A 16,263-nucleotide genomic window follows, 5' to 3' on the forward strand; every position below is an offset into this window, starting at 1 on the left:
TCAAGCAAAATCCTGCTACCAGTCAGTAAACATTGGAACCATTCACAACATGAAACTAGTCAACATGCTCAACCACTATGGACAATCCAACAATCACATGGATAAGCCAAGGCATTATGGAATTACCTTGCAAAGCTGCCAACAGATACTTATTATACCAGCCAGGATCTTGCAGCTAGCCATGAGCAAATAAGACCATGCCACAAATCCTGCAATGTCAAGCCAGTTCCAAAGTGGTCAACCAGAAGATAAACCCTGAACAAATGGAGATAGTGTTACAGTACAGAACATACCATCAAAATCAGGCTACAATGCTGACCAAAGCAATATACTCATAGAAGTCTTCGACTACTTGGGTCTCTTTAAAAGTCTCTTGATGTCTCGTCCATGCTCACTTCAATAGAATCAATAAATCAAATATTGAGTCTTCAAATTTCAAATTTGGATAACAAGCTTCACCATCCTATGATAGAAGAAAAAAGAGAATAGAGAATGCTAACTGTGATATGGTATAACATATATAGTTAATGGAAATTTTTAAACTACTATAAGAATCAATAAACTAATTAAATTACGAAGTGCGTGATCAGGGTTAAGCAATGAGAAGAAAATTCACAATCCCAATCAGATAAGTGTATGACATGGCAACCGCGATAAACATTAGCGAAACTGTTTAGAAGATCTTATAGAAATACCTTATGACATGTCCATAAGTTGTTTTCAACTTATAACGGTTTGTTCGGCCTTAAGCTTGTGCCGGCCCTAACCCTCCACTCGTTATTGCAGGAAGGTGACAGTGAGGATTCAAAAGTGGAAATATCGATTTGAAAATGACTTCTTAAATAAAAGAAAACTCACCGGTGGTAACAGGTCCAAGAGTGGCTTGCTTGTACAATCCATAAAGGATAAGCAAGTTTTCATTTGATGGACTCTCTTTTAGAGTCTTGACTTTCGCAGCATGCTCCTCAAAATCCTCCTGCATCACATTAACCAAGTGTGTAATGCTTGAAGTAATCATTTACTTATACTTATAAGCATAATATCAAGCACATGCAGAATTTTGATACTATTTCTATGAAAATGAAAAACATCACATGTTATGTTCATGTTCAGTACAGAGATCAGATTTAACATTCCTGCATAAAATTCAGCAAACAGTTTGAATCACATCATTTGAATAACAAGGTTTTTTCATACTGATAGCATTGAACAATTCCCAGTAACCGATTGCTGATAAAGAACTCCCCCAATTATAGTAAAAAGCAAACAAACCAGACCAGCAGGACTAGCATGCTTATCCCAAATCGTCACATTAATAGCCACCGTGAGAAACTTATTCACAACCCCAGTAACCGTAAAAGCAGTAGCCGAAACCGCTTTTCTCGCAGCAAATCCAAAGAAACTGATAAGCAAACCAAACACACAAGACAAAGAAACCGCAAGAAACGCATTCATCTCAAACAAACTCCCGGTACTCGAATTAATCGCATTCGAAACCTCAAAATTCTCTCCAGTTAGAAACCAAAAGAAAGGAGCAATCATTAAAGACAAGACATTGTTATAAAGAACAAAACCCCAAGTATTCAACCCAAGACTCATAACCATATGCTTGATATAAACCATCTCAGTAGTAATCGTAACCAAATAAGCAAAAGCCCATGAATAAGCGGTAAGAGTAAAACCCGAATCGGTAGCAACATAACCAACGGCACCAGCAAGAATAACAACAAGCGAGAAAAAAGTAAGGTTAGAAGGCGAAGGTTGACCTCGAAAAGCGGTATCAGCGAGAGCAACAAGAAGAGGGGTAAGAGATCTGAAAACAATGAAGGTATCAACGTTAGCCTGACGGAGTAGATTCGTGTTGGTGAAGATAGCGAGGAAGAAAACGAGTGCGGCAGGGAAGAATTTCTTGGCGATCGGAATGGTGAAAGGATCGTGATGAAGAAACCCTAATTTTCCGAAAAGGTAAACGCTGAGAGCTGAAGTGAGGTACTGTAAAGCGGTTAAGAGACCAGGGTAGTTGAATTGAGTGATGGCGTATTTGTTGATTATCGCTAACAAGCTTGAACAGAGAGCGTAACCTATCACCAAACCGCTTGTGGCGTAGTGCGGTGGCTTGGTTGATGATGACATTGTTGCGGTTTTTTTTGAAGGATTCAACAATGGTGTGAATTGGTTGGGATTTTTTTATGGTGTTTGAAAATGAAGTGGATCACCGACACTAGAGAAAAATGGGGTTTTTAAGGTTGATTGGATTGGAGGAAATTGGTGTTTGTGTGTGTGTCAGTGAAGTGTAAATTGGGAGAAGAATGAGTAGAGGAAAAATGAAGAGGGAAAGAGGACAGCGCTTTTTTTTTTAATTTTTTTTTAAATTTAAAGACTTTAGACAGCGCTTTATCAAAAGCGCTGACTAAGGTCTATATTTAAAAGCGCTTTCTAAAAGCGCTGTCTAAGGGGGGGTCTTAGACAGCGCTTTTAGAAAGCGCTGTCTAAGACCCCCCCTTAGACAGCGCTTTCATTATTTTTTTGGAACATTTTCCGTGTTTTATTTTAATTTTAACCTTAGACAGCGCTTTCTTTTAAAAGCGCTGTCTAAGATGCGCTGTTAAAAGTCATTTTTGACGTAGTTCCATTATATACTGCTCCATTACATACTAATTCAATAAAAGTGAAAAATAAATTACATGTAAATATTTATTTTCATATGATCAATTTTAATAAACAGTCTCATATTATTTAAATACAAGGACTAATCCACAAATACCACATGTAATGATTTATGATATCTCAAATATTTTATGATTCTCCCCAATATTTCAAAGATACATAATAAATGTTAAAATTATTTCAAAATAATAATAATTCAGTTTCACTTATTTCTGTCATTCAAATTGTATATGTATCCCAAAAATTTAAGTGTTATTTTACAACAAAATAAATCATCTCAAATACACCATACAAATATATAAATATTATAGGCATGCACCAAATTAGATTCTTCTAATATAATTATTATTTGCATGCCCCCGTAATAAAATATATTTGGCGCAAATTAAAAATACATATCACTATATTTTATCTTCACAAAAACTTATGTCAAATATTTTTCAACACTACACAATAACTCAATTAATTATTCAGAATAAATAATTTTAAACTATTTAATTAATATATTAAACACAATCATATCTATTAAAGTACATTACATACATGAGAGCAAATATATTATTATTGTCATATAAACTAATTTTAATATTACAAATAATTTTCGTTAAGTTTTGCACAGACATTTCACAAAATTAGATATCTCATATCTATTAGTTAATCATAATAGAAATAGACATGCATTCAAAACTTTATAGACACATGGCTTTTATAGAGATCATAAAAACAATTATTCATAACATAATGTGTTATAATATAATTATGAAAAATACCATAATCATCTACTGTCACAACTCTTTGCATTTTAACTTTATTTTAGAGATGTGATTCTAAAATTATAAGAATTCTTTTAAATTAATAAAAAAAAAGTTAGATCTACATTTTAAGAACTTCATTTATTTTCGTAATTCATTTATTTTTGTAAAAATAAATCTAATAAATATTAATCATAACAAACATTTAATTTTATTTAATAATTAATAGAAATTAAATTATAATTATGTACTTGAAAGACCAACTAATTCACAATCATGAGAAAAATTTATTTTAATAATATAAACAGTGTGTAACTAATGTATGGAATAATTGCAGTAATATCCCTATAATTTGTTTGTAACGGTGATAAATTAGTGAAAGATAAATTATGTACTTGCTTTTATTATAGAGAAGAACTATTTCAATGTGATAAAATAATTTTAATTCAATAATAAATATAGTAATTTATGTTTAATATCAAAGAAGTAGTATCGAAAACTTTACTTAAGAAAACTAATTTTGAAGATTTATTAAAAAAAAAATAAAAAATTTAACCGGAGTTAATACGCAACAATCACCATTTCGGTTTTGACTTGATATGGGGCAAATATTGTTGTGGCGGTGTTCAAACCATATAGAGAGTTGAACTTGAATTGAAGTTACCTCCTCCACAATTTCTTCTTCAATTCTCTCTCCGTCGCTCAGAAAACGAACACCATTATCTTAATTATGATTCATTCAACTACGAAATCAGCAAAAGAGAAAGAAAACGATCGTGCCATCAGTTCGCACATCCTCACCCTCCATCGCCGTCTTCTCCACGCCTTAAACCTCGGAACTAGGTCACCTCCCTTTATCAATTTCAGATTTCAGATTTCAGATTTCCACAACCTATCTCTTGTTTCTTCATCCATGTCTTTATTACTAATTTGTAGAAATTTCACAGACATTTTGATGACAAGACGAATAGATGGAAGTGGCAGTGCGTCAATATTGAAGTGCAGAAAAATGTACTCCGTTCAACTACTGCGTTTCTTGATTCTGTAGCAGGTGATGCTCGTGCCATACGTCATACCATTGTTAAGGTGCATTTTCTATATCTTTTGAGAAGTAGAAGATCTATATACTCGTATTAGGAACTTAATAGATTTATTGATACATGTTTGGATGGATGGAATAGGGTGGAATGGAATGAAATTGAGTGTAACAAGGTTATGTTCTATTTGTTTGGATTGGTTAAAAGAGGATGAAATGGAGCGGAACTTGACAGAATGCATTTCATCTCATTTTGTCACTCTAATTTAGGCGGAATAACAATTTTGGTTCATTCCCAATCATGAAATGTACAAACAATAGAAAGACATTTTTATTCGATTCTGTTATGTTCCGCTCCGTTCCACTCAGCTTCTTCATGTTTGTTTTAAAATATCTAAACGGCTAATGTACTCCTCCTAAAATGAAAATGACTATTTTAGTTGGCATACCATTAATAAACACCCCCACTTTACTTTTAGAAGGAGTATGTTAGTACCAACATATGGTTGATTTGAATGACAAGAGATCTGGACACCTTAAGTAGATGATCAGGGATTCGATTCCTAGCTCTTGTATGGGAAAAACCTAATTGGGATGCCAGAACCTACATTGTGTGCCCAATAGATTTTCCAATGAGGATTAGTCATTGTTAAACGGATGTAAATACCTTGTACCCATGACATGGTTGACAAAAAGAGAATGTTAGTAAGCTACAAGTTTGTATATGTTAACTTACTATGGATAGTGTGACATCTTCTATCACACACGTCTTCGAAAAAAGTAAGAGTAATAAGCAATCACAGATGTACATAGAGGGAGGGAGAAGGGGTTATTATAGATTAATTGGCCTTCTTGGTTGATGTATGCTATTATTTAATGGAATTGAAATATGTGCTTTACTTCATCAGGAATCTGCTGCTGATATTTTGGGAGCATTGTTATGGATTCTTCAATGCAAAAGTGAGCCCTTGTTAAGCATGGCATCGAATGTGGCTGTGAAGTTAGTTAGTGTTTTACCGAGTCAACAGTTGCAATTGCGATTGTTGGATCTTGTCTATTGTCTATCATCCTTGCTATCTTCGCATCAAGTAGAAGTTGCAATACCCTCTGCTACTGCTTTGAATTTGGTAATCTCAAATCTGAGTGCTACTAGTGAGAAGCCTGTTATTGAAGCACTGAAAGAAACAGAGATTTCCATTTGCATTGTTCAAAATATAAAAGACTGTGGTGCCAAGAAAATTGAATATTTTGTGGAGATGGCTTCACTTTTGAGCACAGTACTGTTGAGGTGGTCTTCATCTAGGTTTCCTGTTTGTAATGATGTTGAACTTATGAAAGTTTTAGCAAACATGCATACAAAGACAGATAGTTCCATTAAACTTGTTCTTCTAAAGCTGTACACATCTTTAGGTATTAAAGTACACCCCTCTCTTACCTTCCCCTCAACAAAACAAAAAAGTATTTCCTTGTTATCCTCCATATATTGTCAAGTATATAGACGAACTGATTTATTTTTTCGTTACCAGCTTTATGTGATTCCGTAGTGCAAAAACTCATTGAGGGTGGAAAAGTATTTCTACAAATGATTGTGCAGGCGATGGGAAAATCAAACCCTCATGATGTTCGGATAGAGGGGTTTCGGCTTGCTCAATGTCTATTGGTAAGAGTTGTTGATTAATATGATGAGTATTGGAATATATATAGCCTTGTACTTAACGAACATTACTTTTTCCTACTTAGAGATCCCAAGAAAATTGTTTAAAAGTGATGGATTTGTGTGGTGAAGCTCTCGTTGATGCCATAATTTGTGGAATGAGAGAAACAGGACCGTGTTCCAAAAAAATTGAGAGCAACTATGGTTCTGTATTAGTAGAAGCATGTAAGCTGGCTCTAGTTACTCGTTGGGCTGGCGATCATCATATCAGGTTTTGGAAACAAGGAATTGATAGAGTCCTCCTTAGTCTTCTGATTGAAAATATTCATGACCAATCAACTGAATTTGCCTTGTCATTGGAAAAACAAATATCCATGGTGAAAGAGGGACTGAAAGTCAATTATCACGTTGGTCTGAGGAGTTATGTGTGGGACATTCTTGGGTGGCTTACAATTCATTTTGTAGAAAACTCAAACCCTTACAATTATACCCATGAGAGTGAACTCCACATCAACTTACTAATTCTGTGTGCTTGGTAAGCTGGATTTCTTCCATTATCGTTTTTTGATGACTTCAAATGTATGTATATATTGGTACTATAATGTATTCTATGGTATAGTTTCTTACTACCACTGTTAATATTTCTAAAATCTCATAGCTGAACATTTATTACACCTTCATGGCGTTAATGCTGTGCAAATTTTTCCTTTTTCTGCAGCTTCACTTTTGTGGAAGCAATTGAAAAATGGTGCCGGATATGTCAAAATGATGTTGATGATAATTTTCAAAGTGAACCAGTATCAAGGGCTGTTCTAATGATGATATATTCTCCATGTAATTATATTTCTTCACATGCTAGATTTGTATTATCTGATATACTAAAGGTCAAAGGCAATCCATGCTTGAAAAACTCACTACACACCCTAGATTATATAGCATCCCTAAAAAGCTATAGTTCATTTGATAAACTTCAACTTGTTATTAACTTAATTGGGTTGACCTGTCTTTCAAGTTTACCACAGTATCAAAGATGTATCATAGAAAGCAAAGGGATAAAGGCTGTTGTTCTTCTTGTGCAACGATGCCTAAGTAATGATATTCGTGTGGAAAGGCCTGAAGTTGCTCCTCATTTGCATACTGTATTCCATAAAAGGTCTTGTTGCTGGATTGGTAAAGGAGGCTGGGAGGGTTCCAATAGCCTCTTATTTTATGGTCTGTGGGGCTTAGCTGAATTTCTTCATCAGTGTTGCCTTTTACCAGACAATCCTCAGCAATTTACTAGAGAGGTGACAAACATTAACACTGAGTTAGTTAACAAACTTCATGAGATCTGTAGTAGCAACTCTTTCAGTCCTGGAGTGAAATGGTATGTTTCTTATATTCTAAGTTATTTTGGATTTTATGGTTTCCCAAATGAATTTTCCAAAAGGATTGGGAAATCTCTTAATAAGGAAGAATATGCAGATTTGCGACTCATTGTAGTAAATGGGGATTCTGTGAGTGTTCATGGTGTTATTCTTGCTGTTCGATGTCCATCACTTCTACCTTCTGAAGTGTTATCTAGTAGTAAGAGTTCTAAAGAAATAACAGATCATTTTGTTGGAGAGACAGTGAGAGAAGTTCGTTATTCTTCTCATGTTGATTATGAAGCATTGTTGTTATTGTTGGAATATGTGTATTGGGGACACTTGCATGCAGCAGAAGAAGAAACTGTAAAGAAGCTCAAAATTCTTGCTAAGCGTTGCAATCTACAACCTCTCTTGCAACTGCTTTGTAGACAATCTCCAAAGTGGGGTGCACCTTTCCCCAGCTTTAATCTTACTTCATCTCTTGATTCAGCCGGAAGTTACTTTTTGTATGGTTTGCTTCTTGACCAGATTCTTCTAGATATCTAGAGGTTGCATGAGATTGATGACTCTATATTTTCTTGTCCGTCCATGTCTATATCCATATTATTTCCTTTCATATATAATTCAGTAGCTTCTGTGATATTTTACTAGGTTCATTCCGCATTTTTCAAAGAGAGTTACTTTACTGAAAGGACTATTAAACTTGGAAACTGTTGCTGAGACTTGCTACCTAATGTCACTGTATTACACAGTTTATAGCTGTTAAGAAATGTGATCGGGCCTAACTCAACCTTACAAAACCGGTTGATAGAGTGAAGATTGCCCCCATTTATAAACTCATGTTCAGGCCATATATTATCCGATGTGGGACTCTTAACACACCCCCTCACGCCCAGGACTGAATATCTGGAGCGTGGAAATAAATGGTGGGTGGTCCGATAGCGGAAACCATAATAGGTGGCCCACCGGATCTTCAACGAGGCTCTGATATCATGTTAAGAAATGTGATCGGGCCTAACTCAACCCTACAAAACCGGTTGATAGAGTGAGGATTGCCCCCATTTATAAACTCATGTTCAGGCCATATATTGTCCGATGTGGGACTCTTAACAATAGCAAAACAACTGTTAGTTAAATTTAAATCCATACTGATTGGAGCTTCAATATTGATAGAAATTTATCGGCTTGTCATTTTAGGGAAGTAAAAGATTTTTACAGTGATAAATGTTTACAGTGATTATTGCTAACATTTGCTAAGTAGTTTGGGAGAGAAATTCTGATTTTGTTCATTTCTGTTTTCAGTGATGTCATAATAGAAGCTAAATCGAATGAGTTTGTTGGATGGACATGTAATATATGTTCTCACCCAGTACCACATTTGCATGCTCACAAAGTTATATTGCAGTCTGGCTGTGACTATTTACAGGGTTTGTTCAGATCAGGAATGCAAGAGAGGTGATTGTTGATTTAGACAATTGATAGTTTATGTAATTTACAATTTTTCTGGTATACAAATGATGAAGATGACACCTAGAAGTTCAAAGTAAATGCTGTGTATGTATTATTGAAGTTGGAGCACATGAAAATTGAGAAACACAGTCAAAAAGAAGATATGCATGTGTGTTTATGTCATATGCTGACCAATGTCTGTGTAACCTGTCATGTGGTTAAATTGTGACTAAGGCCCGAGTTTCAAATCTACTCTTTACAGGCATATTCTGATAAAGTATTGTTTGAAAACTCTTCAGTGCATGTTCTTGAGTCTTGAATTTCAAACTTAATGGTTGAAAGGACCTGAACCATGAAATGTTAACTCTATTTCAACGCTTGAGTTCTTTTAGGACATCCTTGAAAATTTGAAGCAATGATTTTCCATTTTTGATGATAAATTGTCCATCGCTATCTTCTTTGTTTGCTTTTAATTTTCTGGCCCTTTTGCATTTTGATCTATATCTGTTTCCTTTGAGGGTCTGCCTTAGATGTTATTTATTTTTGCAGTCATTCACAAGTCATTAAGGTTGATATTAGCTGGGAAGCATTGGTTAAGCTAGTACATTGGTTTTACTCTGATGAGCTGCCGAATCCCCCTTCTGGTTGTTTGTGGGTTAACATGGATGATCAAGAAAAGCTATTCCATTTGCAGCAATATGTGGAGCTTTGTTGGCTTGGTGAGTTCTGGATTTTGGAAAGTATTCAGGAAGCCTGCTGGAATGCGATTATGTCTTGTCTTGGTTCTTCTAAGCAGTTGTCCATTAAAATAATTAAAATGGCTTATAAGCTCTCTTTGTGGAAGTTGGTTGACATTGCGGCAAATCTCATGGCTCCTTCGTATAGGCAATTACGGGATTCTGGTGAACTTGAAGAATTTGATGAGGCACTAGTTCACTTCATTTATTCTGCTTCTATTGAACTTAACCATGAAGGTGAAAAACGCTTTAGGTGATGTATACCCTTCAAGATGATTCACAGTGCAGGAGATTCAGGTGTGTTGTAAAATTTTGTAGGAGCTGAAATTTTTTTCCGTCATGCTAGTTATGCTGACATTTCTCAATTATTTTTTTAATTTGAAAGTTTATAGTGGACCTAGAGTATGAAGTTTTTCAAAGCAACCCTTATTCTGAGGTGTTGGACTCTGTTACAGTTTTTGTTAGGTAACTGTTACAGTTAGTTAGGAGTTATAATGTTGTAGTTCTGCAAAGTCCTGTCAGTTGCCTGCAAGAAAAGCTTGGGTTCATGTATAGATACTGTTGTAAACTCAAAAATCATTATAGAATGAAAAACAATGTTTGAAATGAAACTTTTATGCTTTGTTGATTATTAGAGTATATTCTAATACTCTAATATTGATTATTAGAATTCAGAAGTATATATTTCTTGTTTTAAGTCAAAAAAGAAAGTATATTTTTCTTGTGCTTCACATGAACTTATGGGTTTCCCAAGAACCTTAACTACACTCAACGTCCATCCTGCAATGATAGTAAACACAATCAGAAAAACACAACTGTCCTCATAAATAGTTGTAATTGGAAGCGTGCCTTGATATCTAAACAAATGACATTACAATCATTAAATGTTTGACTGGCACTAATTAAATGCATCTCAACAATGTGATGACAATTATAAACTCTTCAGTTTCAGGTTTATACATCTATTTCTTTTTTCTTTTTTGCCTCATAAGAGATTTTACACCTAAATTGACTGATAGTCATCTCTTAGGTTAGATCAATGATAGTGAGACTGATGAACCGTTTGCTCAAATAAAGGACATCAATCCACTATTTGTTTTCTTTGGTAAAATGGTCTTTATCTGTCATTGGGAAATATAAGATACAATTACTATGTGGATGCTATGTGGAGGCCAATGTGGCCTATTGAGACATTATGTGGAGAAACTACTTATAGCAGAGAAACTAAAATACTCAATATATGTTCTTAGTGGCAGTTCTATGATAGGTACTTGAGTATTATGGAATGCTCAAGTCCCACATTGAGAAATTTGAAATAATTGGTGGAGTGTCTAAGTAGATTGATTCTTCTCCTTTGATAGATACCTTTTAAGGGAGGGTTATCCAAGTTTTTGGATACTTATCAAATGGTATTAGATGCTCTTCAAAATCTTTTGGGCCACTAATTTTGGGCTACTCAAATTATGCACCAGTATGACCTGGAAACGTTGAACATAGAAACTAATTCCAGGAGATAATATAAGATACTCTAAAATTAGAAACTAAATATTTTAGGACATAAACTGAGGATCTATGTTGAGGGTCTCACATTGGATGAGGTATGGCCTAAAATGAGTTTTTAAGTTGCAGACATCTCTTGTGGTGAAACAAAACTTTGTTAGTTTTTATCTTGGTTTCTTCTGCTTCTCCCTTTCAATTTCAAATCCCTAAATAGAAAATTAGAAGTGGAAATTTCGTGAACAGGTTCTATTATTTAACGTTTCTCATTAACTGTGAAATCACGTTTGAAGTTTCAAATTAATTCCATTTAAACTTTGGGTTAAATGATGTAATGTGTGGTCTTTTAGAGTGTTCATCCAATCATACAAAGATCGTTGTTTCTTTATTTTATTATTGTTTTTGTTAGCTTGACTTGATTCTATAAAATTATACATATAATTAACTTTTTTGGGCTCACTTTATTTAAGATCTTAGGAAAACAAATAAGTTCACTAGTTTTAAGTTTCTTAGTCTGAACTTCACAGGAGAAGACACATCAGCTCTTGTTACAGGTTCCTCTCTTTCTCCTTATTTACAATTTTATTGAAGTAGATGACATAGTGAGTGTCTATTTTCTTTTTTTTTCTTATACCTCTTCTTATATTTCCCAAGATTACTTTTTTTTTTATCAGCTTACTTGCTACCACTGATCTTAAAAAAAACATTGTTAATGGTTCTTAGTGATTTTATATAAACGGGCACAATTTAGGCATTTTCATTCATGTTTTAGTAATGTATCTTCAGATTTTTCTAGGCCCCTGATTTAATAACTTCATTCTAACTATGGTTTGATTAGGGTAAGCTTTTAACTTGTTGAAAATATTAACAGAGCTAGATAAACAAAAACTTCAGCATGCAATCTTCAGAACTAGACACTTAATGTTATTTTATGCCTGGTGCAAGAGGAAATGAGATTCTCAGGGAATCATCCTTGATGAGTTCAAGTTAATGATGGATCGTAATTATGTCTCTGTGAAAATAAGCCTATTGGTCTATATAAGTCCTTGTCTTTTGACCGTTTTGTTCCTATTAATAGTACTCTTAATCAATATACAGTTTTGACCTTAGGATCGTTTTAGGGATTGGAATTTTGATTATATTTTCTTATTTCATGTTTGAAGTGCACGCTGCTTATAATTGATATAACAGGATCTTAGTCTGCAATTTTCAAATATAATTGCTATACTAAAGGAGTTATGAGAAGATCTAATTTGAGCTGGCACTAATGTGCAGAATTTTGTCAAGATATGTTAACTCATAATTGTTTGCCTCCTTCCATGGAACCAAAACTCAAAGCAAATGACCCGAATAATTGATATGATTACCATTCTGTTCCGTATATATTACTTTGGCAGTGAAACACGAGAAGATCAACAAACACACTGTTTTTCATATTTTGATTCTAAGAAATCTTACATTAATATTGTTTGGAGACGCTCGTCGATGAATGATATTCCTCCTAGTCTCAAATATAAGAAAAAAAAAAGTATTTATATTTGGTAGTCTTAAATATAAGCTATTGAAGATAATAGGTAAAAAGCTGTTATGTCTTATTTCTCAACCAAAGGCTGATTTATATAGTGAGAATATAATCATTACAATTAATTCTCTCCTAGAGAATAAACGGAAATAATCAAACGGGAAATAAAATATTTTCCAACACCCCCTCAAGTTGGTGCATAGATATCTATCATGTCCAACTTGTCTATCAAATGCTCAAAGATAGGTCTTGTCAAATTTTTGGTCAGGATATCCGCAGTTTACTAACTTGAAGTCACGAAAGGTAGACATATGATTCCAGCATTTAATTTCTCTTTTATGAAGTGCCGATCAATCTCAATATGCTTGGTTCTATCATGCTGAACTGGGTTATGAGCTATGCTAATAGCAACTTTACTGTTAGAGTATAATTTCAATGGAAGCTCAATTTTCATCTTAAGTTCTTTTAGGACTCTAAGGATCCATAATCCTTCACAAATACCTTGAGACATAGCTCTAAACTCGACTTCTGCACTACATCTTGCTAGAACCCCTTGTTTCTTGTTCCTCCATGTCACAAGATTACCTCAAACATAGGTACAATCTTTGATATCTTCCAGTATCAACAGAAACATTACCTTCTCCTCAAAGTTTAACATTGGGATCCATAGGGGTATTTGCAGGACGACATCCACTCATTCCTGTTTCTTTCAATAAGTCTAGAATGTATTTCTGTTGTGAAACCACAATACCATTCTTTGACCGAGCAACCTCCATACCTAGAAAATATCTCTTGAATTTCAAGTCCTTGATTGTAAAGTCTACTTCCAATTCTCTTTTACTCTTGCCATTTCCACTGTATCGTCTCCAGTAAGGACAATATCATTGACATAAACAATCAGGACAACAACTTTTCCATCGTGGAAGAACTTTGTGAACAAGGTGTGGTCAGTCTGTCCTTGAATGCACCCTTGTTTCTTCATGGACTGAGTTAATTTTTCAAACCAAGCACTAGGGGACTGCTTTAATCCATACAAAGATTTATTTAGTTTGCATACATTTGATCCAAATTTATTTTCAAAGTCAAGAGTAATGTCCATATATACTTCTTCTAGAGCCATTAAGAAAGACATTCTTAACATCTAACTGATGTAAGGGCCAATTCAGGTTAGCAGTAGGAGATAAAAGAATTCTGACAGTGGTCAATTTTGCAATATGAGCAAATGTCTTTGAGTAGTCTATATCATAGGCCTGAGTAAAATCTTTAGCCACCAAGCGAGCCTTGTACCTTTCAATTGTCCCATATGAATTATACTTTACAGTAAACATCCATTTGCATCTAGTAATGTTATAAGGCTTGGGCAGTCCTTACCTTAAACATCCGGTTTTGTGAGGTTATGTTTGTCTCTTAATCCAAATTCTGAGATGTGTCATTTGTATATGAAATGCTTCTCTATTATGATTCAAAAATCTAGTACTGATTCATTGTTAATCAGTTAACATGTTGACAGATTCTTAGTATTGGGCATGCCTACATTGTTGATATGGACAGATATGCTGATCTGGAAAGCTTTCAGAATATTGGAAATTATCTAGTTGAGATCTAGGCGATAACTGATCTGGTTTACTATTTGATTCAAGGAAGAAAAATTCTGGTGATTTTACTCTTTGGAAGGTATAATTTATTGGTTTTAGAAATGATAACTAAGTTCTATTGATATGTTGATCACGTTTATATTTCCAACTGATAATTGTAAAATGCTTTAAAATCTTAATTTACACATTTATTGTCTGATTATCAATGCTGTTCTTTGCTCTGCAAAGCCAGAAGAGCCATTTTGGGAGGGTATGGAAGGCCTTGATATTGAATGCAGTGCTATCAAAATGTAGCTTATTTTTGTTGCTTATTTTATAATTGCAAAACCTTCAAGGATACACCAGAGAGGAATCACCGTTATTCATTGCTTGATGGGGAGATGATTATTGACATGGATCCACATCCACAAGGAAGAAAGAAAATACCTCATTTAGGATTAGAGAGAAATCAAAAGTCTGTGATTAGAGGTATCTATATTATTTGACAACTACTTCTTGGTTGGTTTATAAATTATATTTTTGAGGCAAAAATTTATTTTATTTTGTTTTTGTCTAGAAGTGCACATCTAAATGACAAAAATACTGTATTATCCGGAGGTATCATCTGAAGTGATTTTGGGGGTGAGGAAATTTTCTCTTTAGGAAATGTTTTAAATAGTTAATAGTTTGTACTATTCCTTTATTTTATTTCATTTTCCACTATTGCAGTTATTTTGATAAATTTTTATTTTGTTATTACTTTGCAAGGGATCCTTGCCACAAGACCCACAGATTTAAGAAATGTAGTATCTTTAAAAGTCATTTGCATGTATTAGATGTAGACATTGAAGATGTAAATCTGGTATCTCTTTAAAGAATATCACATGCACTATATTTATCATTTTTCTTTCTTTTTAAAATTGTGTAGTAATTATATCACTAGGAATTCAAAAACAATACAGTCTTTTAGTCATTTGTTTTTGAGAGACCTTAATTAACAAAGTTTAGCATTGACATGTTAAAAATAAGTGTGGATTTTATCCTTGAGTTGCCATGTTATGGATGAAAGCCTTAGATGAAGGTGTTTGGAAGGACATGATGGAAATACTTTCACGATATTGGAGAAGGTGACGCTTCAAGACATGACATGCATGTAAATAATGTGAGGTCTTTAATAGAGCAATAATACAATAATACATAAGTAAGTCAATAATCATACTATTGAAAGGAATCAAACATAACCTGTCAAAAAGGATAACTAGTCAAAATGAATTATTGTAGAGGTATATTGGAAGTATATGTCCTAAAATTCAGTTGATTATTGAAAAAAAACAAAAACAAGGATAGACTCCTTCATGGCATTTAATGATGATTTTGCGATATTTGATGTAATCAATGGTAATGAGATTTAATGTGTTAATCTAAAACAGGAAATATGTCACGTAAAAAATGAAATTTGACTTGAATCTCATGTTGTCATGTCATATAATGTATATGGCATCTGAATATTATGTCTCTAATTATTGCATATTTGATACGCGGCCATTATCTTTTTAAGTGTGCATGATTATGTCTTTGATTCTTACATCTAGATGTTGTCTTATGTTTGCAATGACACTATTGATACCTGGAAAGAGTTAAAAGACAAATTTCTGGAGAGGTTCTTCACCACCACCTAATTTTCTAAAAGAAGATCCAAAATCACTAATTTTAAACAACAAGAGACAGAGTCCTTGTACGATTCATGGGAGAGGTTCAAAATGTTATTAAGAAGGTGTCCAAATCATAATATAAGCAATATGGAACAAATGCAAAATTTTATTAAAGGGATCAGAAGTCAGACACAAATGATATTAGATGCCTCAGTTGGAGGTACCATTCAAACCTTGACCGAAGGACAGGTAAAAGAATTAGTTGAGAAGGTTTGCTCGAACGAATATCGATCAAGATCGAAAGGGGAGTCAAAGTTGAAACAACAGGTAACCTAAAGGGTGTGTTAACTCTCGACACTCATATTGCATTGCTT

General features: G+C 33.9%; 2 protein-coding genes and 1 non-coding gene across 6 annotated transcripts; 1 reads left to right on the forward strand and 2 right to left on the reverse strand.

Annotated features, from left to right (window-relative positions):
- On the reverse strand, positions 1–2,173 carry LOC127087250 (GDP-fucose transporter 1-like). The gene is made up of 4 exons (XM_051028116.1): positions 1,198–2,173; positions 859–976; positions 127–209; positions 1–12 (listed from the first exon to the last, which is right to left on the reverse strand). The coding sequence occupies exons 1-4, from the start codon at positions 2,131–2,133 to the stop codon at positions 1–3; spliced, it is 1,149 nt and encodes a 382-aa protein (XP_050884073.1). The 5' UTR covers positions 2,134–2,173.
- Positions 2,174–4,000: 1,827 nt separating this feature from the next.
- On the forward strand, positions 4,001–10,255 carry LOC127124952 (BTB/POZ domain-containing protein At1g04390). Of its 4 annotated transcripts, none has more exons than XM_051054184.1 (8): positions 4,002–4,262; positions 4,367–4,505; positions 5,364–5,865; positions 5,982–6,115; positions 6,196–6,644; positions 6,828–7,964; positions 8,761–8,913; positions 9,457–10,255. In XM_051054184.1, exons 1-8 carry the CDS (start codon positions 4,150–4,152, stop codon positions 9,899–9,901), a joined length of 3,072 nt encoding a protein of 1,023 aa, XP_050910141.1. In that variant the 5' UTR covers positions 4,002–4,149; the 3' UTR covers positions 9,902–10,255. The 4 variants fall into 4 exon arrangements, with proteins under 4 accessions (XP_050910162.1, XP_050910141.1, XP_050910156.1 ...); XM_051054199.1 differs by having other exon boundaries at positions 6,828–7,475; XM_051054205.1 differs by lacking the exon at positions 9,457–10,255 and having other exon boundaries at positions 4,001–4,262; positions 6,828–8,006; positions 8,761–8,896.
- A 5,667-nt stretch (positions 10,256–15,922) lies between these two features.
- LOC127116556 (small nucleolar RNA R71) lies at positions 15,923–16,029 on the reverse strand. The gene has a single exon (XR_007801381.1). It is a non-coding gene; the product is annotated as a small nucleolar RNA R71 (small nucleolar RNA).
- Positions 16,030–16,263: the final 234 nt, after the last annotated feature.

Source organism: Lathyrus oleraceus, chromosome 1 (assembly GCF_024323335.1).
Source record: "Lathyrus oleraceus cultivar Zhongwan6 chromosome 1, CAAS_Psat_ZW6_1.0, whole genome shotgun sequence".
NCBI lineage: Eukaryota > Viridiplantae > Streptophyta > Magnoliopsida > Fabales > Fabaceae > Lathyrus > Lathyrus oleraceus.